Source organism: Scomber japonicus, chromosome 18 (genome assembly GCF_027409825.1).
Source record: "Scomber japonicus isolate fScoJap1 chromosome 18, fScoJap1.pri, whole genome shotgun sequence".
Classification (NCBI taxonomy): Eukaryota; Metazoa; Chordata; class Actinopteri; order Scombriformes; family Scombridae; genus Scomber; species Scomber japonicus.
Window position 1 is genome coordinate 15219962 of NC_070595.1, and position 23003 is coordinate 15242964.

The 23003-nt window shown below is 40.6% G+C and overlaps 1 protein-coding gene across 1 annotated transcript in view; it reads left to right on the forward strand.

Moving 5' to 3' along the window:
* The first annotated feature begins 5556 nt into the window (after positions 1–5556).
* Positions 5557–23003, forward strand: part of fam20ca (FAM20C golgi associated secretory pathway kinase a) — a 33558-nt gene continuing 16111 nt past the window's right edge. The window contains exons 1-3 of the mRNA XM_053338107.1: positions 5557–6209; positions 6843–7027; positions 10801–10879. Of these exons, the coding sequence (XP_053194082.1) occupies positions 5653–6209; positions 6843–7027; positions 10801–10879 (821 nt within the window). The 5' untranslated portion in view covers positions 5557–5652. The remainder of the gene's footprint in view (positions 6210–6842; positions 7028–10800; positions 10880–23003) is intronic.

A 23003-nucleotide genomic window follows, 5' to 3' on the forward strand; every position in this document is an offset into this window, starting at 1 on the left:
GTTGACTTAAAAGGAATACCAACTATTAAGACGTATATGTCTTAATACGCAATAATTCCCCCATCCTATTAAAATACGTCATTAGAAATACATTGAATATTTCATTATTTAAAAATCCTTGACGTTTTAATACATATTTTAACATACGGAGGCCACCATTACACTACATGTACAATGAACCCTGGGTTGATGACATAAAATTGTGGCAATTTGAGAGTCTACTGTGCAGCTTTTGGTTGTAATTTCCAGTCTAAAGGAAACAAGGGAGGTGACGCCAGTCTTCACACCTTTCCTGGCAATAAGAAGAGAAAGAAGTGGGAAAATGCTTGTGGATGAATACAACTTCCTAAAGACTCTCACCACTTCAGTCCTGGTGCATTTGATGCATTAAGTCAACCACAGCTGTTAAAAGAACTAATGGGTGCTACTCGTTGTGGGGTGAAGACTAAAACCAAATGCCGTTCTTACAATTTAGTTTATGTCAAACGCCCTCAATAGAATGTGAAATCCACTCTAAGAAACCTCAAAGACAGGAGACGTTGGATGCTGTCCTGGTAGGATGTAACGTTAAACAACCCGCTCCTGCAGTTACTCTGGAGGTGAACCATCGGATACGACCCTGATAAACGCGGAGGAGCATAACAGTCCACCAGTTTTACCTTTAACTCTACAATCCGTAAGTGTACAGGTGGTGTTCTCCAAGTAAGACTGACGTAGTTTAATCATACAACGATAGTTTGATCCAAACACTTACCTTGAAAAGCTGCTGATAGAAAGCAGAGCTCTTTACAACAGACACTCTCCCTCCTGGTTAGCACAGGCAAGCAGTTGCTGCACAGACACTCTCTCCTCCTTTCCTCTCCTCCTCACCTCTCTGATCGTCTGTGCAGAAGACATTTTTTAGCCTGGGACCGAAGACCGTTGCAATCACTTGACGTCAGTACCCAGACTGCATTGCAGCGTAAACAAAATGGCAAGTGACGGGAATTTTATGAAAGATTAATATTATCACATTTATATAGTTAATTGTCTACATTAATCTAATAAAGCCTACAAGTCTCAATCAGGGTTCATTTTTAAGCTAGTTTAAAATAATTTAATTATTATTAACTACAAAACAGGTCGTGTAAAAACTAAAACAATGTGAATCTAATTCATCAAGTATGTTACAGTATTTGGATACTGTCTTGGTGAAATCTACTGTATGTATGCAGCCAATATCAGTATATGCAGTAGTATATTTTTATATCTGTCATTATCAGATTATTGCTGAAGTTAAAGGATAACTACCGTTTTTTACAACCTGGACCTTATTTCTAGCATGAAAGTTTGACATACTAACCTCTGATCTGGATCAATGATAAACCGGGCTGTGGTAGAGACTTGAAATGACATCATCCAGATCAGAGGTAAGTAGGTCAACCTACAGACCCCGGATGTTGATAACATGTCACCACGGGCTCAGAGGGGAATAGCACTAACGTATCATAACAAAATATTGGTGAAATGAACTAGTTTCATGGCAGATAATAGCGCATTATCTGCCATAGAGGCTGCGCTTCGGTGCCCTGTGTACTCGCATTATACGGATACACGGCGCTCCACTGGAGCTAATTTCATCCGAACGACTCCAAATGACACCAAAGTTGTCTGGGTGAGTAAATGAGCGTATTTTATGCTAGAAATAAGGTCCAGGTTGTAAAAAACGATAATTATTCTTTAAGGCTGATTCTTTACCTGTAAAAATTAATGGCCCAATGGCCCAAAAGCGGTGGTAAGATAGCAATGTATGCTGTGCTAGTTCATCATTTCTCCATGTAACTGCAAATCTCCTTTTAGAAAAACGTCAAAGTGTTTTTATTCTTCTGGAGTAGTTAGCAGCTTTTTAGCTGGTCAGGTAACAGACAGGTGATAATTACAACAAACTATTTCTCAGAAACTACATTTGTAAATGGTTGCTTTGATATTGTTTGAACAATTTATTTAATATCAGAAAGTTGTACAGTGCTTGATCTTCCTAGATGTAAAAAAGATCAACCTGATATTTTCATTTCTACTGTTTTTTAAACGCTAAAATAATGGCTGTGATGGTTCATTCTGCAGCAATTTTATTTTTAATGTTTCTCCTCAATATTGAGATACTCACTGAAAATTATATTAACAACCCCTTGGTGTGAATCCAAAGTAGAAACATAATTTCTGTTGGCTGCACAATGGTTTTTGTTACCCCCTCAACATCATAATTCCATATTCATTTAGATGAAAATGGCATCTCTCAATTTACTTCTCCACAAGCGCTCTTAATGCCTTTGCTGCCAAAAGCATTAATGATAACATTTGTTCAGATCAACCTACTGGGATTTTTTTATTTATTGTTTTCATTTTGAAAGTCATCATTTGCCCACCAAAAAAAGGTCAAAATAAGGCCTTTCTTTCTTGATGCATTTTATTTAACATCAAAATAATCCAAAATTATTTTTAAAAAAGTTATAGACTGTAGAACAAATCACTGATTTTGAGAGCATACAACTGAAATAGCTCCTAGCAAACAATTACAAAAATGCTTCATCAGCAGATGTAGATTAGGTCTACACTCACTGGCAACGCACGTTGCCAAAAGTGACTGTATCATGCCGATTGGCTCAGGCTTCTACAATAAAATGTACAAAATCTCTCATGAGGTTAACCCCTTACTTCTCTTTGAACTGAAGCAAATTATATAATTCATGTAGAGCGACATGTGGAATACCTTTTTAGCATCAGTGGATTTTAACATGCCTGCACGTGCCAATTTGTTTTGTTTGGCGCATAAGATGAATCGGGACAGCAGGCTTGCCTTTGGGAGAACAATTTGTTTGCTTGTTAGCTTTAAGATCCTGTTTTATTTAGATGCACAAATCTGGCAGTGGCATGAACTCAGTGCCTCTGGGAGGAGGGGCAGAAGCCAAGTGAAGCTCTTCCAATTGAGCCTGCTTGCAGTACACAAATACACACAAGCCAAAAGAAGATGTATAATTTGTTCATTTTATCACTTTGTGTAATTCTACTGATCTGAAAACATTTCACCCATATGTGCATTGTGTTTTTTTTCCTATTTAACATTGAGTATCAGGGGACAGAAAAATTAAATTAAATGTGTGTGTGTGTGTGTGTGTGTGTGTGTGTGTGTGTGTGTGTGTGTGTGTGTGTGTGTGTGTGTGTGTGTGTGTGTGTGTGTGTGTGTGTGTGTGTGTGTGTGTGTGTGTGTGTGTGTGTGTGTGTGTGTGTGCGCGCGCGTGCGTGCGTGCGTGCGTGCGTGTGCTTTGAATTTGTTTTATTTTGTTTTTAAGGCGTGCATTTGGCAGCCTGAGTGAACTTCATGGCACTTAAAATGTTATTCATTTAATCCTGTGAAGTCTCTGGGAAATCTAATCCAGCCTAGCTATAAGCAGTAATTGCTGCAAGTGTTTTGTCCCCCCTGCAGTTTAAATGAAAGGTGTGTTTCATTTTATCAGCAAATACAAAAAAGGCATCTGAGAAGGCAGGTACAGTAGGTGTTCTTTTAATTGCAGAACATACATAGAAGAGGAAAAATGTCTGATAAATAACCTGATCAGAGAGGCTTTGATGATTAAATAAAGTTTTAAAAGTAATAAATATCTTAATAAATTTGGCAAGGGAAGGCAGTTTGGAGCCACACTCACTCACACTCACAGATGTATGGATTATTTGCAGTCAGTGCCACAAATCAGTGTCATTATAGATTTAAAATTTCTGTCATTTGAAAATCTCTGTAATGCAAGACCCACTAACAGTTAACAGACATGTACTGTATGTTTTATGGTTACAATCTTCACGTCTCTCATAAAACCGTCAAATAAAACTGCAGACAGACATTCAAAGCAAACAAGCACAGTCATGTTTGTACTATAAGACATTGGTGAAGAAGCTCAATCATATATAGAAAGCAGAATACAGTGCTGTTAGAGATCCAACCACAGCTGCAGTAATAGATAAATAAATGTTTGACTTAAATTTAGGTCACCAGAAATGATGACAGCTCCACGTTACTTTGCTAGATGTACACATGTAAAAAACAAAACAGAAATCACATTCGTTTAGCAGATAATTGTATTTATAATGTATGTTTTCTAGTATTGTGCTACATACATTTTGTGCAAAAAAGATGAGATGATTAATCTATCAGTTGATCCACAGAGATTTAATCAACAACGATCAATTTAAAACAACATTTACTGAAGCTCAGCCTCTCAAATGTGTGTATTTGTTGCTTTTCTGTGTTATATTCACTATACATTGAATACATTTGGATTTTGGACAAAATAAGGAAAATGTTGGATGACCTCCTCTTGGACTCTGTGAAACCGTGAAGGACATTTTTTACTATTACAGAATTTATATTAGTTTAACTAATTATCTATTAACAATGTTCAGCAATCAAAGCACACCACATAAACAAGTTCTCAGTCGCCTCCCCTATTAGACAGAAAAGCGTCACAGATGGGAACTTTTGTGTTGTGTGTTTGATTCTAACATAACCATCTCTCTGTACTAGAGAATAACTGTGATGAGTTACTCTGCTTACCCCATGAATTTTAAGCATCTTCATTTTGCTGGTGACCCCTTGGCTTGTCCTCAGTAAAGAACCAGTGGTTTATTGTGCACCTTAAAGGAATGGCGTACAGTGTACATTTACTACATTGTCCTTCAGATAATCTAAATGGGTAATTTAGTATTTCTGGGTTGTGCCAACGCCCTCTGGCTGCGTACAGGGGAGTTGCAGCCTAAAATCTTCTTCACTGAATCTCGCCTTTCATATCATTCCAGTGCTGCTTGTATGTAGAGACACAGCCAATCTCTTCCTCATGACGCCAACGAGGCTGGGCTCAGAGGGCTTCGATCATAATATTTAACACACCCACCCTGGATGAACACTTGGAAGGAAGACAAGGCGGTGTTAAGAGGACAAATGACAACCGGGATCCCTGCACCTGCCAGCCAGTCTCGGATTCGACTTCAACGAGGCTCGCAGAAAAGCAGCAGCTCCTGTCAAGAAGCGGGACAGCATCCAAGCATCTTGCAGCGGATCACCTGTTATTTTCATGGGATTTTGTTTTTCGTTTTTGATTATTAATATATCCTAAATATTTCAAAGGCTGTGTTTTTGTGGACTATATCAATCTCTCGTCACTTTTTTCCCCAAGAAGACAGTTATGACACATTTGACATCTTAACTCCGTGCTGGCAGCATAACAAGGAAGGAAGAATATCTGTGCTTATAACAGGACTCCCCTCCTTCCTGTTACCTCTTAACGATTTATGTAGTGGTCCGTCCTCCTGACACTGTATCCTATTCAAAAACGCAATGAATGAAGAGCACTTTTTGAGCCGCTGCCAGTGAAGTATCCAGTGCTCACAATGCATCGGTCTGTCCACCTGTCTGGGAATGAAGAATTGGGACTATTATAAAGATAATAAAGAAGACTGAGCACATCATGGAGTTATTAACATAGGCTCACACGCATTATGTGTGCAATGATCATAGAAAATCTTAACGTCGCTGCTTTGTCATCGCATAACATTGTTGGACATCAATGTCGGTGCAGTAAGGTGCGCTGCGCTTAAAGCTTCCTCTGTGTAAAGAAAAAAAACATGATAAAGATGATATTGTTTCGTAAATTCAGAGTGTTGATACTCATGGTGTTTTTGGTAGCCTGCACCATGCACATCATGATAGACTTGTTACCAAAACTGGAGAAGAGGGCGGCTGGAGCGGACAGCGGAGACGGCGGCTGCCAGTGCGCTCACCACCCGGGCAGCGAGGCGCAGGGCTGGGGGAAGCAGCGTGCCAGGTCGGCGGCGGCTGAAGCGGGCTGGCCTAACAAGCACACACTGAGAATCCTGCAGGATTTCAGCAATGAGCCGAGCTCCAACCTCACATCACATTCCCTGGAAAAGATCACAGCGGCCGGGGACAGAGTGGAGTCCATCAAGCGGATGAGACCGGGGAAGGCGGACGACCACAAGCCGCTCATTGGAGACGCGAGCGGGGGTAGAACTGTCCCTGCCCACGGTGTCTCCCGACTGTCTGCTCTGTTTGAACATCCCTTATACAAGACTGATCTTCCTCCTCTCACGGACGCTGACACTTTATTTAACGTCAACACTGACATCAGGTTTTATCCCAAAGCAACAGGGAACCAAGGATGGTAAGCTGATGGGAAGGGAATCTGTTTAACTTGAAGGGTTACAAGTGGGACCATGAACAGTCAGACTGCTTTAAACATACAGTATTTGACTGATGATACAAGGATGAGGGGATGCACGTAAGTGACAAAAAGTTGGTGATAACAGGCTACATATTTGCTACTCTGTCTATCTTCTATCTATCTATCTATCTATCTATCTATCTCTCTATCTCTCTATCATGTGTTTAATAGCAGACAGGTCATATATCCACTTCTCCTCTGCCCTGATAGCAATGTCCACTTATCTATCTGCTGCATCCATCCATCTCTCATTGTCATGCCATCTTCTTCCATCTTCTGTGTTTGGGCAGGGAACTTCTGATTCATCATCCTTCAGGATTTTTATTAATATCCTTTGATTATCTTCAGTCAGTGGAGCTGCATTACAATAACTGTGTATTCATAATATTAACAAATCTATTTAGGTAGAGTGTTTTGTTCCAATTCCTTCAGCATCAATTAGTCTGATACAGCTGGACTATATTAAGCGAGTTTCATACCCTGCAACAACTAACCATCTGCTACACAGACTAAAAATAATCTACTTGCACCACAACGTCTTGTTAAGTCTCCTCTCCTCTCCTTGCTTTTCAGGCACAACGAGGATGGGAACGAAGAGGAGGAAGAGTTCCCTCCAACAGCAGAGGTGACGGCGGAGTCTTATCCCAACTGGTTACGTTTCCACATCGGGATCAACCGCTACGAGCTGTACTCCAGACACAATCCTGTGCTTGATGCCCTACTGAAGGACCTGGTCACACAGAGGATCACCAGTGTGGGTGAGTCTGTCAGGGAGAGCTGTGCTACCAAGGTGTGAGTGTGAAGCATAGAGGTTATTGTTATATGTTGAATGTGTGTGCTTTTAGGCAGAGTTGAAGTATTGTGCTAATATTAATAATTTGTCTTATGTTAATTGGCCTGTTGTTCAGCTCTATTTATGCTACAGCTCAGCAGTAATGTCAATTCGTTACTGCGGCATGAACAGGCTGTATAGCCTGTAAAGTTTTTTAATAAATATGTACTAACATAACTTGCATCTGCTGGCTTAGCTGCAGCTTCAGGGGCTCTTCCACCTTAACGGAAAAAAAGAGAGAAAAAAAATCCTGGGCTATTTTAATAGTTTCAACTTTAAGACATCCAAGGTAATGAGGTTTGTGCAAATGACTTGTCTGAATGTACAATGAATCACAATACAGGTGTTCTTCTACATACAATATGACTCTGTGTGTGCATGTGTGTGGGAGAGACCAAAAGAGAAGTCACAATCATACACATCTGGCCCTTTATCTGCAATTCTGCTTGAGTGTGCAAGTTCATAAGTCTGTGTTCAGCTGCCCTTTCTCTTGGGAGGTTGATATAGATCCTAACAATCTATGTTTGTTTTGTGTGTGTGTGTGTGTGTGTGTGTGTGTGTGTGTGTGTGTGTGTGTGTGTGTGTGTGTGCGTGTGTGTGTGTGCGTGTGCGTGTGTGTCTGTGTGTGTCAGTGTGTGAGAGAGCATGTGGCATGTGTGTTGAGACTAGCATATTTGTTAATTAAGTGGTACGGCTCCAAAATGACTTCACTAATCACTGTGTTGTGAAGATTTTGTTTCTGTAAAATTATGATTTCATTCAGCATTATTTAAATGTTTTATATTTAAAGTTCAATTCAGCAATTGCATTTCATCTGTCCAATCACAGCTTAAAAGAGAACATGCACTGTGTTCTCACAAATACAAGTAAGGGTGGAGAATGAGATTAATTTTAGAAAAGAAAGACCTGAAAAACCTGGCTACCTTACCTTATCATCAGAAAAACCCTTCCTTCTATAGTATGAATGTCTAAACATTGTCATTTTGAGGTGCATTGCTTTTACAGGATGATTAATATGTGCAAATTCTTTGCAAAAGTATGTGAGTTTTGTTTGCTACAGTTAGAGTGAGACATTAGATATGAGAGAGACTATACTGTAGCTGCTGCTTTGAGATATTCCTCACTAAAAAAAGGCAATAAAAGTGAAAAGATTTTAAGATACTAGTGTGTAATGAAAATTAACTGCTCGTAATATTGGTGTCATTGACTAAAGCTCCATTGTGAAAGAGATTGTGTGGAAAAAAGTGAGACAAAGAACTGTAATTAATAATAATGACCACAAAATAACTAATATAGTTAGGATTAGCATTTTTGCTATAGTCTACTGTTCTCCTCCACTGATGCATGTTGGGTATCTTATCTATGTTTCTGTGCGTCAGTGATTCCAAAAAGACTTTCTGAAGCTTTTTCCACTGTCTCATTGTTGTTAATCCCTTCATCGTTCCCACACTGCCCACAATCATTCATGCCACACATATCAGACTGTGCATGTTCTGTTTTGTATCCCTCTCTTTATAATGTATAAACCATCAATCTGTACCCAGACACGATAAAAACACAGTCTGTCTGCAGAAAAGAAATTGCAGTGCAGGCTTTGTGTGTGCCTGGAAGCATGGAGCTTTTGTGCCCCCTAATTGGCGCGCACACTTAGCACTTATCTGTCTCACTAAAATTACAAAACACAGACATTAGAAAGTTTCCCTGTTCAGCATTTTCTCCGCAATATTACTTCCCTCGCTGGCTGCCTCCCTTGTGTGTCTGTCTCTGTGTCGGGGCAGGCTGTGGCCTTTTGTTCAGTCTTCAGCGGGACTCATAAATCATATGCACTGTATCGTGAGGTGGCACAGGTGAGAGCAGGATGGATTTATCATCACTGTGTGGAAGGAGGACCTGATGGTGGCGGGTGAGGCCGGGAGTTTTCTCAAAGACCAGAGAATGTGAAGGTGTAGAAAAGAAAACGGGGGACATATGATTAATATGTGACAGCTCGGTGAAACAGAGCAAGAGATATACAGTTAGATCAACAGAAACACATACATTTACTCACTCATACTGAGACAGACAGCCTAAAGGAGAATCAAAAGAATGTCTTGTTGAAGTTCAGTGTTGTGCAAGTCATGTTTGATTGCATGTCAGCACAAGATACAATCCAGAGAAACAATCAGCTGAGCTTTGCAGGGGTTTTTCACAGGGGGATTAGCTTTTGTAGTTTTCGATTAGAAACAAAATTTTAAAAGCAAACAGCACAGAGCAGTGAATTGAGGCCAGTTCCTCAAGGATTGTGGCTTATGGGTTCAAGGTCACAGCATTAAAACATAGTTCAGTCATTTGCAATCTCTTAAAGGTTTTAAGCATGCGGTATAGCTGTACCAAGTTTAAAGATTACTCTGGGGGCACTATCCACTTGACCTGGCTTCAGCAAATCTGGCACATGTGTAGGCGCAATGCTCTCAGTGTATTCTTTGGCTTTCAATGTCCATCCTCTGTGGTGAAGAAAAGGCATTGGCCTGATGCTGCATACAGTAGATTGCACTTCATATAACAGTGCATGTAAAATCCAATAGTGTTTGAAAACGTGTCAACATAAATGAGAAGACTTGCCAGCAAGTGAGTAAGACAAATGGAGACAGAGAGAGTATAATAATAACAATAATAATAATAATAATAACTTTATTTTGTATAGCGCCTTTCATGAAACCCAAGGTCGCTTCACAATAACAAGAAACACACATTTAGCCGTCAAAAGCCTGCAAGTATGAACTAAAAGAGATGGTATATACAAACAAAAAAGAGGAAAAAGCAGGTGAACAAACTGAGCATGCTCTGACAGAAAAAGAGTAAATAAATAGAAAAGACAGCTCTGCGCAGGGGGTAGTGTGCAACCAGCTACTCAGCCAGCAAGCCAGCCAGTAAGTGGGTCCACTACAGGGGGCTTATGTTGATATTGGGGTTAGGCAGAAGCACGGTGTTGTGTAATATGCTCAAGTTAATGCTCTGTAATAAATGGGCAAATCCCCCGAAAGCCTGTCCATTATGACAGAAACACAAGGCATTTATACAGGGCTGGCGGTCCCTTTGTTTGAGACAGAGGCAGGCAGAGAGCTCACAGTGAGTCTCCATCAGCCTCAGGGAGACATCATGACTGATAGTCAGAGAGACATGTGCCCTGGCTCCTCTTCCTGGGTACACAAGGTCGGATTGTTGGAGTGAGAGGGAAGTGGTATTTAGGTAGACTGTGCACTGTGGATGCTACATACTAAAATACTACACTCACTCATCTTTCTCAAAGCATCATGGATCCTCCTAAAGACCATGTTTGCTGCAAGAACTCCCAGTCACTCTGTCCATTACCATGTTTAGCTCCCCATCAAACCAGAACTAGACACAGGTGTTAGCAGATGCTTTTCATGCTACTTCTTGCTCTTACTTACACCCCAGATCTTAACTACCACAATTGCAGTTTGATTGTATAGTGACTAGCAAACTGGTCAGCAGATGTGATTGCTCTGTTATGCATTCATGCAAAATTGTGTTTTCCAAATCGGCAAATAATGAAACAGCTGTGCATACGTGCGCTTGTATTTGCGTGTGTTTATGTTAATCTCTGTGTGTATGTGTGTTTGTGTGTTTGTGTGTTTGTGTGTTCATGCTTCAGTCAGTTTAGATGGTGACCTAACATCTCACTTGTTTTTCTCCCAGCCATGAAATCAGGAGGCACCCAGCTGAAGTTGATCATGACTTTCCAGAACTATGGACAAGCGCTGTTCAAGCCCATGAAGTAAGTGGCACCAGAACTGACTGCATTATAACACATTTATATTTTAGTCTACACCACAATGTCTTGGTATTTCAGATGTTACCATTGTTGGAGTACCCTTGTTAATAGGGGTTTTTCAGCTATAAACACATTCCTCAGATTTCAGCAAATTTGCATTCCCCCCTAAAATAACTAACATCAAAAATCTGTTTGATACACTTGGTTTGATGCGCCCACTTGTAATGCATATATTTCAAGAGGGCTACAGGAAATCTCATCTGAATTAGTGCCAAGCACTGCCACTGCATCTCTCAGTGCGTTCAGATACACAGCTCTCCCCTCTATGTGATCTTTTTCTGATGAGGAATCGTCTGTCTGCTTTTTAATTAACATCAACAGGCTTATGTGTTAATTAAAATGAGCATTGAGCCATCGTGAAGATGTCTTTGGGGAGGCATATATGCTGGCAAAGGCGCATTGCACATGAAAAAGAAATACCCACCCTCTCAGCTGTCTGAGTTTTGCCTGACGAATTCCCATGCCAACATGGATAAACAGCGTCCAGGCCAACTGGGCTGCAATCAAAAGTAATTGCTCAGGAGCCTGGTTTGATTGCTATGAAATGCAGTTTTTTTTTTACATGAAAGCCTCAGTGGAAAAATATTAGATTCTGGGAGAGAGAGAGGAGAGAAGGTAGAGACAGACAGGAGGATGTTTGTTTGCATTTCTATACATGCAGCAGTGGTGAGTGATTCTTTGGGAAGTGTCTGGTGTTGATAGAGGCACAGGTGTAGTTTGTGTTGATTTTTTTCCTACCATGGCAGCCATAGTCACATTAGTGGGAGTATAAAGAGTTCAGGCTTGTGAGTCTTACATCAGCTTTAAAATGAATGATGAAGTATTGCAACTGAATATCTTTTCACTGTCAGTGTTTGATTTATGGAGAGGCTGCAAAGTTCCAAAGTTTTATTCACCTAGCATGAGTGTAATGGCGCTTTGTATAATATATATATACAAAAAGCAGAAGCAGTGGTAGTTCAGAGTTGGACATGATTGGAAAAAGTCATTTTTCTGTGTCCTAACTCAGCATTTCATTTCAAGGTCAGTCAGTGGCTGAATTTTGCTAAAATATAGAGTATTGTTTACAAAATGAGCCTCAGAGAATGCAGTCCAAACTATGGCAATCTGAGCATCAACTGCCACTTTCATACATGCAAACCTTCCAAGCCAGTAGCAGCACCCAGCAGGCACAGTCACCATAGATTATCCTGTGTTTGTGTGGATACATTTGAATTGAGATTAGACTTAACTAGACATTCAGCGGCTGTTTTAAGGCAACATGGACAATTGGACAATATGTGTGCATGCATGTATTATTGATATGTGTGAGTGTGTAGTCTTGGGCTGGTACCACAGTCATGTATTGTTCTAGACATGTACAGTAGGCTAGATTCTGCTTTGTCAGATACAACAATATTGAAAGTGACTCCATTGGGAATAAGGTTGTGTGTGTGAAAGATCTGCATGACAAAATAAGTACAATCCATTAACACATTCATAAATTCCATCATTCACATGTACAGTATATGTGCAATCTCAGAACTTTTCAGTGACAGTGCACAATTTCAGTGAGAGAACAGTATGCCACATTTTTCAGTTTTACATTCAGATGATCCAAAGATTAGTCTCAAATTCGGAGTTATGAGACTCTATAAACTATGAGCTCTGACTTTCATTTTTAAAACTTAAATTATGGCGTAAACCCAGCATAGATTGTATAATATGTGGCACTCTCCAGTAAACTTGAAAATGTAAAAGTCTGATTTCTTCAAGCAGATATAAGTAAAGCAGTCTTTCTCAGCTGCTGTCAGAAACCGTTTTGACAGTAATTGCACATCAGCTTCTGAATTATATGCTACAGATTCCCGCAGCTCTTTATTTAGCCTGTCATATTTTATTGAAACTCCTTTCCTTTGACTGTCACAATCATCTGTCTCAGTGTTTACAGATGCTATACAAAAGTCCTCAGAGCGGAAATACAAAAATATCAGACAAATAATGTAGAAAAATAACCTCTGTGCTACTTTTGTTGAAGCACATCATGAAGTGTTGCTGCCTCTATAATGGCATTTGATGTGTCCCACTTTTATTTTAGGAAGGGTGGTGCATTCTGGGTACAGTAGTTCAGAGCATTTCTGTGTTGTATTGTTTTTCTTCACCTGTCCCACTGTGCAGCATCAAGTGGTGCTTCAAAGAGGCTTTGATGTTTCAGGCCTCCTTTGAGCCAAATGCAAATCTGTACACTGGCATGGGCCAGGAGACTGCACAAGCTGACAGCTTGCCAGACACCTCCACACTATGTTTTCTCTGTGCAGCTCTGGGAAAGAAAAGTTTGGCGCTTGTTTTCATCTGTCTGACTAACTCTATGATTGTATTTGGTGTGCGCCTACAAAGAGGTAGAAAATGCTTGTTTAGTTTTTCAAACTGCAATTTGGTTAAGAGCTTTAGATTACAGTAGAATGTTTCCCCCACAAAAATGTCTCAGTGTTTGTGATCCATTGCCTTCCAAGAATCTGACAAACTGCAACTGTAGTTCTTAACTTGTAGGTATTGTAAATTATCTTTGGGAGGTTCGTCTAGGTATGCAAAACTACAGGTATACCACCAATCATTATGTCATGAGTCATGACTACGTGAGAGTGAAAAATAGAGAAATCTTGCAGTGAAGTTGGAAAATCGAAATTACTATGAAATAGATTCAATTTGAACTAAAGACAGGAATATCAGATGGCTTTGAGAAAGAAGGATTGAAGGGAAAGTAGGGGGCTCAAAATGTGGCATGAGAAAAGAGAGACTGCTGATATTGGAAGACAGATGAGGAACAGCGATAGTCCAGAGGGCAGGGGAGCAGTTAGCACTGCCAACCTGTCAAGGAACTGGGTCTTCCAGCTGGAACCAGGCTGCAAGCCGAGTGGAGACCCTCCATGCCAGGCCTCCATGTCTGTATGGCTCATGTCCCCAGTGCCCATCCTACCCACTCCCTGCCAAGATCTTGGTTGTGGTGTGTACACAGAACCATAATGTTCATGTCATGCTAATTGGATTTGTCAGATGGAGGGTTGAGAGATTGAGGGAGGAAGTGTAAGAAGTCTTATTTATGCAAAGAAATAATTAATTTCTCCATCACACACTGTTTGACAAGACTGTTTCCAACCCCCTTGCTTTGATTTTGTTGATAGCTTCATGGTTCAAAAATGGTTCATACATTGCAAGAATAACAGGAATGAGTTTGATTGCCCCTGTTTGTTGTGCACGTGTTCCAGTCCTATCCCGTGAGCTGTTATATCAGCACCGAGAGTTCATTACATGTAAACACGTCTGCTAAAACATATATATAGGACATGCATTCCCGTCCTTTAGCAATCGTGCCATGTTTATTCACCGTGGGGGAATCAGGATATGTCCTCCTCTTGTATCTCATCTGGACGAACCCAATCGGTTTTGACAAGCCTGGCCTCTTAGCGCTTGTAAAGCCAGTGGGTTTGGTCGTTCTGCCTGCAATACCCAAGAGGTTGCTTCATTTGTATTATCTACAGGCTGTTTCATAACTACAAGTCCATTTGAGGGCTCATTGTATCTATTGTGCCCCAGTTGGGTTTTGACTGACATTCTCGATGGATCCTCTCTCAGTAGTGAGTATATAGTATTAGGATTAAAACCATCTGTCCCTGGAGAAAGCCTCTTCCTGCTCTGGTTATTGATCTGATCATGAAAAACTTATGATTTTATTATTGATTTACATGCACTCATATAAAGGGCAGGAGGAAATGCAGCCATTCATAAAGAGTCTTTAATGGATTATGGTTTTTATGTTGAGTTTGACACCAGAGAGTTCACCGTGTACAAATTTCTAATATATACAAGCACTGGCATTTAATCTTCTTCAATCATAAAGACTTTTATGATCACAACTGTAAAGACTCATGACTCTAATAACAAGCATCTATGGACCAAATGACAATAAAAGTCCACAGATGGCTTTGTCCCTGTCTGTCACACAAGCTCTCTGTCAGCGACAATCGTGAATAGAAGCCCAGTGAAATCCAAAGAGTACAAGAATAATGGCCTCACATTGTGTAAGGAAAGCCGAATCACATTGAGCTTCAGATGATTCAAACAACTGCCATTGTTAACAACCTGAACGTCTCATTTCATGTAAATTAACCACTATAAGCAAGTAAATATATGCATACATTACACAGACACACATACAATCCCCTCCTGAAATCTTCACAATGGCTTATCTGATGTCTTTTTTACTATAAGGGCTGGAAGGGAAAAGATGTTGTTGAGATGGGATTTTTTTCTTTCGTCTTCTTTGGTTGTTATTTGTTAAACAGCATTTCCCCAAAGATCTCCCACGAGGGCCGAAAGAATGCCGCTGGGTCTCATGAGTTGGACACACTTTTGAGAGGCACCATCTGAGCTCATCTTAGGGTGTGTGTGTGTGTGTGTGTGTGTGTGTGTGTGTGTGTGTGTGTGTGTGTATAAAGACACAGATGAAGCATGTTACTACAGACAGCTGTTCGCACAGCTGTGGTGCACACACATTCATATACTGTACATATGCACACACAGGTTGCAGAGAAAAGGATGCTGTGGGGGTTATGAAGTTCAAGCACCCTCCATCACCCAGGGCTGGTGTTGGAATATATGTGAGCAGCAAGCCAAGCCACAGCTGTAGCTGCTCAGAGCTGTGGGTATATTACACAGAAGGTGATGACTGCAAGCCCACGCTCTGCCTACACACACAATAGAAAACTATCTTATTCCGCCCCGACACTCACCATTTAACACTTCCCTGATGATTTCTACTGTGATTTCTACAAGTCAAAAAGCCTTGAAGCACATAAAGCCACTTAAAATGTGATGAAATGTCAAATCTTACTTATAATAAAAAGCTTCAGCTGAGTTGACACATCTTTCTTTTCACATGCTGATAGGTTATGTAAACTTTGGCAGTGCAACTTTGTAGCTTCATCAGCTTTTCTGGTTGAACGGTGCTTGGCAGAGGAGGAGAGACTCCTCAGGTTTTCAGCAGCCCCTGTTATGCTGTCCTGGCATCAGAGAGGCCTCTAAGTCGTCCCATTGAGTCCATTCAGGTCACATAGATACACATAGGACCAATCACCTGCCAAGGGTGAGAACTGTTCAGGATGCCAAGCAATCTGTCTGAGCTGGCCATTGAAATCAATGACAATTTGTTCAGACCAGGTGTTGTTTGTTCACAAGTGGGCAGGGATGGGAAAGAGGATGAATTTGAAAATTTGAACTGTAGTAAGTGTGTGCGTGTGTGTGCGTGCGTGCGTGTGTGTGTGTCTGTGTGTGTCTTTTGTATCAGTGTGTACACACATGTTCTCTTAAGTGTCTGTTCATTTCATAAGTGTTTTTTGATTCTCTTTGTGTGTTTACACCTCAGTGTCCGTATCTCAAGCATTTGTCTATGCTTTTGTTTGCCTTGTATATGTTTGTGTGTAGGGAGAGCAAAAAACAGAAAGAGGGATATAAATGGAATATAATGTCAGATGCATGAAGCAGTGAAAAAGAAATCTGACTGTGGTGTATTTGATGGATGTTGACAGTAAAATGTTGCCTCACAGTGTTGTGCAACATTTCACTACAAAACCAACTGACTGTTGGGTGCACTGAAATCCAGGTTACACATGACTATTTTGTACAACATTTCATCCCTTTATTTTGCAATTTATGCAGCTTTTTTGCAATATTAATGCTTGCAATGAGTGCACAGTTAGTGCCCTTTAAAAAGGTAATAGAGCTCAATTACTCAACCTCATTATTTTGGTTTACAGAGTAAGCTCTGACCAGCTTTTGAAACTGAACAATTTCAGAATGCATCACTTAATGAAGAGAGAGGTGAAAGTCACTGCTAACTAAACTATGGCATGCATCTGGTAATGTAAATCACGTCACAACCTGCTGTTTATTTAATATCAGACATGATCAATTAAGGCTAAAGTGTTGATCTTGCTAATTTATGCTAGAGCAGCCCAGTAGCCTCAGGAGTTTCACCCATATTGGATGATTTGTCACCTCCAGACTTAAATCTACCACCCAATATTCAGTCGTAGTGTGCTCTTCATGTAGTGAGGCAGAACTTTGTGGAAGTAGTGGTGGTGAATGTGGGTGTATCATGTCTGACTTTCATGCAGGAGACTGATCGAGGTTTGTCAAACCACAATCTTTCACTAATCTTAACCATACTTGCGTGGGGGGGGGGGGGCATTCATGTTTTTGTTGAATGCATCACTCTCTCTCTTCAGGTCTGTTGAATGAGAAAATCTGAGTGACTTAAAATTGATGTTTTGTAACATCAGCTGATAAAACGTGCAGCACCGCAGCATTTTACACATTGTGCCATTAATATCACCTGTTTGGAGCCGTTCATATACTCTGAGCCGGTTAGCCTTTTTTTTTTTTTTGAAGACGTAAGTTAAGGCGGCAAGCGTGTGTTGCTTAGGTGCCGTCTATAGCTAAGTGCTGTGGAAAACCCTGGTTGTGTATAGTAGTACTCAGATAAATTTAATTTAAAATATCTTACCCAACAGACTGATATCTTACACACTTTTTCGCCTCTCTCCCTCTCTCTCTCTCTCTCTCTCTCTCACACACACACACACACACACACACACACACACACACACACACAGTGTTCCTGTTTCAAGCGTTCACAACATCTGTTTCTCATGCAGCTTCATACTTGCAGCCAGGCAGCTGAAGATGGCCAGGCACAACAACTCTTCTTTAGGCTCTGGGCATTACTGACTCCCTCTGCAGGTCTTTAGGATTCATTTGGTTTTTAAGCTGCTCTAATATGGCTGAGGATTGCTCATCTTACACAGCATCCATGCTTCTCTTTCACCCTCTCCTAACATCTCTCCTCCTTCTCCTTTATCACTACAAAGATTGTGTAGTCCAATTTCAACTGTCTCAGTGTGGTTTTCTTCTATGCATTTAAGTTTTCTCTGTTCATCTTTTGCATTAATTTATTCTCCTGATTTATGTCTTTCCTGTTAAAACAACCCCCTTAATGAAATTCTCAGTTTCACAGCTTTACACTGCAATGTTGCTTGGCAGTGGTGGAAAGTAATAGGTACACTTGTGCTTAAAAAAGCCAATGAAACCAGTGGTTTCCAGCCTTTTTGGCTTTTGACGTCTCACCAAAAGCAGCATGTTCTCAGGGTCACATTTCAGATGTCTATGAGTTGTTAACAGCTCTACCAAATAGTAGTTTTTCCCTCTAAACTTCTCACATGGTTTCATTTCAATAAATGTTTAAATTATCCAATATTTCACCAAAAATCACAGATTAGAGAAAAAGTCCAAAAACTGAAAACATATTTCTGTATCGGGACTTTGCTTTTTCTTCTTTCCTCTCCCATTAATCATCTCACAACCCCTCAGATTTATCTTGTGACTCTTTGGAGAGGCCCAACTTTGGGAACCACTGGACTAAAGTAGCTAATTGTAGTTCAATCTAGCTCGACCTCCAGCAGCTATAATAGTAACAAGCTGCTTACACACATGCTGCTTCAATATTAATAATCAAATTATTTCATATAATGTATAATAATATATCAGTCAGAGGGACCAAACCACTACTTAATACTTTGAGTACATTTTGCTTCTAAAACATTATGTACTTAAGGTACCTGTAATATAATATTTTTACATTGCTGTATTGGTACTTTTACTTAAGTAATGGGTCTGAGTACTACTTCCATCACTGTTGGTTAGGAAAGAGTCTGTTGTTTGCATGTGTTTGAACTTGATGTGTTTATAGCTGGGTAACCAGGCATTTACATGGCTGTGTGTGTGTGTGTGTGTGTGTGTGTCCAGTGTAATCAGTGTGTGGGCGTTGTAATGTGTTAACCTTTTGTAGGCTGTGAGATGAGCCAGTTAATTAGTGCAATGCTGTAGCCGTCATGTAACCAGCATTCAGTGGTTTGTCACATCTGCCTGGTTATCAGTACACACACACACACACACACACACACACACACACACACACACACACACACACACACACACACACACACACACACACACACACACACACACACTATTTGAGTTAAAACGCCTATGTTACTGAAGTCTTAGTAAAGTCTACTATAGAATTTCAGTGTGTAGTGTTCAATTGAAGAGTCAATCATGTATGTGTTTTTATTATCTAATTTTGTCTTTTCATTAAAATGAGTGTTTGGATGCAGCTACACATTCGGCTATTCTGCAGTCATTTTATTTGATTTGCATCTGTCATAATTACTACTCATTTTTGTTTCATTTGTTGGGTGTGCTTGAAAGATGTTCGATTTTTTTATGTCCCCCACCCTTTCTCTGTCTCTCTCTTGTCTGGCTCGTCTCTGGCTCAGTCTATTCTTGATTCGAGAGGTTGGCGGTGTAGCATTTGGCGCTGAACGTGCCTGCATGTCATCTCAAATCTCAAATAACTTTTCTTTTTTTCTTTTTTTTTGACAGGCGCACTCACACAGACTCGCAACACAGACACTGAAAAACACAGAGGACTGTCTTATTTTAGACTCCCAAGGCTTAAACTCCCCTCCCACCCTCCCCGCTCTTCACAAAAGACATCTCTCATGAATGTTTTACTAGGTCAACTCCTGAGGTAGTGGCGTTTTTCATTGCCATCCCTCCCCCTACTCCCTCTCTCTGTCCATCGCCTCTCTCCGTCTCCACCTTCCGTCCAATGCTCCTTTCTGGACTTGTTTGTTTGATTCGCTGAGGCGGTACTAATCCTTGGCTTGTCCCTCGCCTCCATTCAGAGCCTCTCTAGTCTGTATTTTTAGATTCTCTGCATTTTCTCTCTCTGTCTAACAAGTGTTTATGCACTCACAGTGTAATGTGGCAGAGCCGTGAGTAGCCTAATCATAATATGATTACAGGCCATCTGAGTTGCTGGAGATGATACTATGAACCACCATGCTAGGATTTTTCAACAGTTTTTGCCATTTTTCTTTTAAGTTATAATGTTCCACTCACAAACTTAAAAACTGTGATATATATGTAAACACTGGTTTGAGTGTGTGTGTATTTGTAACCTAGTGATGAGGACATGATGGGTCACCATCTCGCAACAAATATATGCATCTTGTACCTGGGTTTGGTTTTATCAAAACACGTTTCAGAAACATACAGTACAAGGGCTGAAAGGATGATCACACATAGTGTGTGTGGGATGTGTCTGTGTTTAGTTTGCATTCATTTTAGTATCCGTGCATGTGGGTGTGGACCAGAGTATGTATGTTCCTCTATGTTACACCACATCGTATCATATTTTTGCAATTGTGCATGCTTGTTGTGGTTTCTGACCCTGTCTTTGTCACTGCTTTGCGTGGTTATGTTGTTCAGCCTATCATATCATTATAGACTAAAATACTATACGGGGGAATTCCTAAGCTTCCCGCTAGGAATGTTTCTGTGTCTGGAATGCTGAAAATTCATTTTCCTCCAGGAGGTGAATTCTAGACATCCCAAATGAGCCTTCATTTTTATGAGGCAAGGAAAGAGGGCCAAACCTCGTCTTATGGTAGGGATGCTTTATGCATCTACTAAAATGAGTATCTGCTGGAGTATCTGCTGAAATTACACAAAATATCCCAGCTTGGTTATCTTATATGAGCAGGAACATTGCATTTAATTGAGAGGGTTATTCAATGGCTAACTGTAACCTAAGTGCTTCGGTGAATCCACTGTCTGTGTTATAGTTTTAGCAATTTATTGTGGCAAATTAGACAACAACTTGCTGTGCAACATAAAATCTTGCTGATGGCCCTTGTGTTTTTTAATTTCCTGATTTTCTCTGAATGTATAGTGAGATAATTGTTTTGGGCAAGACAGATAAAGGTGATTGTTCTTTTTTTCTTTTACTACACTGAAAATGACTGAGAGTACATATCCTTCATTCAGTGGGACCACACACACTACACCACCTCGTACAACTGAGCTTAGTCATTAGATAACGACCTTTCCCAGGTAGATCTATCACAGTCCACCTGAATGTCTCCCTGAGCCTAATGAATGAAACATCAGTTCTTCGATAGCGAGACAGAAAGAGAGCATTGTGGCTCTGTAACTTGGGCCTTTTGTCATTGCATGCACAGAGGTTAATACATCCATTGTGGGCCAGGCCCGTGCTTGTCTAAGCCTGTCCCATGCAAGGTGGCAATTAGGCTGTGTGTGACTCCCCTCTTCCCCTGACAGAGGCCAGAAGAGAGGAGAAGAATGCAATCATTGTCTACCAATTAAACCAGAGGAGGGTTCTCCCTGGCTTTACTCATTGTCAGGGCAGGATGTGGGAGGGGGCTAAAGTAGCCAGGTCTGGTATCACAGGGCCAAGGAGGCCGGAACCTGATCCAGGGGTTTGCCTCGGTCACCCCTCCCCTCCCATGCACCGTTCTTATTGCAGCTATGGGCAGCCGTGATGCAAACAGAGAAGCCTCTGTACTAGAGGTGCAGGGAGACTCTCAGGCAGTGTTGCTTCTGCTGAGGAGATCACTCACAAAGGAGCACAAGTGGAAACTCAGTGATACAAAGAAGCACAGATTGATATGTTTTAACTTTATGATTGTTTAACTAGCACACCACCCCCCTCACTCTACATCCCTGTAGATTTACAACACACTAACATTACTAGATGTGTACAGATGTGTGTATCTACAGACAGGAGAAGACTGGCTATCTCAAGTAATAGCAGTCTTTCAAGTCTGTCCATCAACCTGTGGTCAGGTGGTGAGTCTGGCAACATGAGTATGAACTTTATCCAAATGTTGGAGGTGGCCTTTCTGTTGAGCCAGCTTCACTTGGTGACTTTTCAAGACAGTCTACAGCCATGCAAGCAGCTCTGTGAGGCTGTAGCAGGGCTTTGAGCAAAAGTCATTAGGGTACATTGTCTGGGAACCTTGTGCAGTTGTACAAAATGTTATGCTAATCCGTCTTGAAGATATTCAGATATTAAACTGGATAAATTGAAACCTTAACCCCCTGTTGCAGCAAAATGAAGAGTCAGGAAATCACCATAATCTGTAGGATTTATCCTCTGGGGACCATTAAAGGTGCAATTTGTAAGATTTAGTAGCATCTAGTGGAACAGAAATGGAATATAACATTTAAATGTATGTTTTAATTAGGGTATAATCACCTGAAAATAAAGGAATAGTTGTTTTTTGTTACTTTCAAATGAGCCCTTTATATCTATTATATCACACCCACTGTAGTTTTTCATACACACTTGTGGAAGGTAGGGATAGTATTCAGTTCGATCTGCAACCTCACTGCTAGATTCGTTGGAAACCTACATACTAGTCCTTTAACATGTACAAAATGTCAAGATATTTCAGTCTGGACCAAAGTGGTGGACTGACAACCCTACAGCCATGTCATGCAACACAGTGCAACGGCTGTACAATAAATATTACTTGTTTGAAGCTAGTCTCACAACCTTACTTAAATTTTTGAGGCTGTGTTTTGTAGTGTGTTGTCATTGGATTACAATATGATGTAAGATGTTCGTGTTATTGTGCCTCTCTGATGGAGAACCAAATGCAACAACAACACATCATTACATGATGATGCATTGGGACACAGTCTGCAGTGACATCAAAGGTCACATTACAAAATGCTGCCGTTACAAGATGATGCATGGATGTTGCCTTGTAATATGCTGTATGACCAATAATAGTGCAGAGAAAAGAAATCAATGTTTTATTCCCTTGCCTTGCATTGTGACCACCGCATTCAGTAGAAAGTGTGCTATAATGTATCTTTCCAGTGACGCCCTTAGATACTGAACATGCACACATTTGTCAGAAATGTATTTCTGGTTCCGGTGTGAAGGCATCCTCACTCCTTTCACATACAAATTAATTCTATTTATCCTAAAATGCATCAAACTCGTTCCATCCCACTTAGCTACTTACACAAGAATAAATGCAGCCCATAGAATTGTTTTTCCAGTGGTTTCACCACTTCCTCCTTCACCGCCATCACCCACTCATGACCACAATGATATCTGTCAACCACCACTTAGCCTCTGATAGATGGTTTCTAT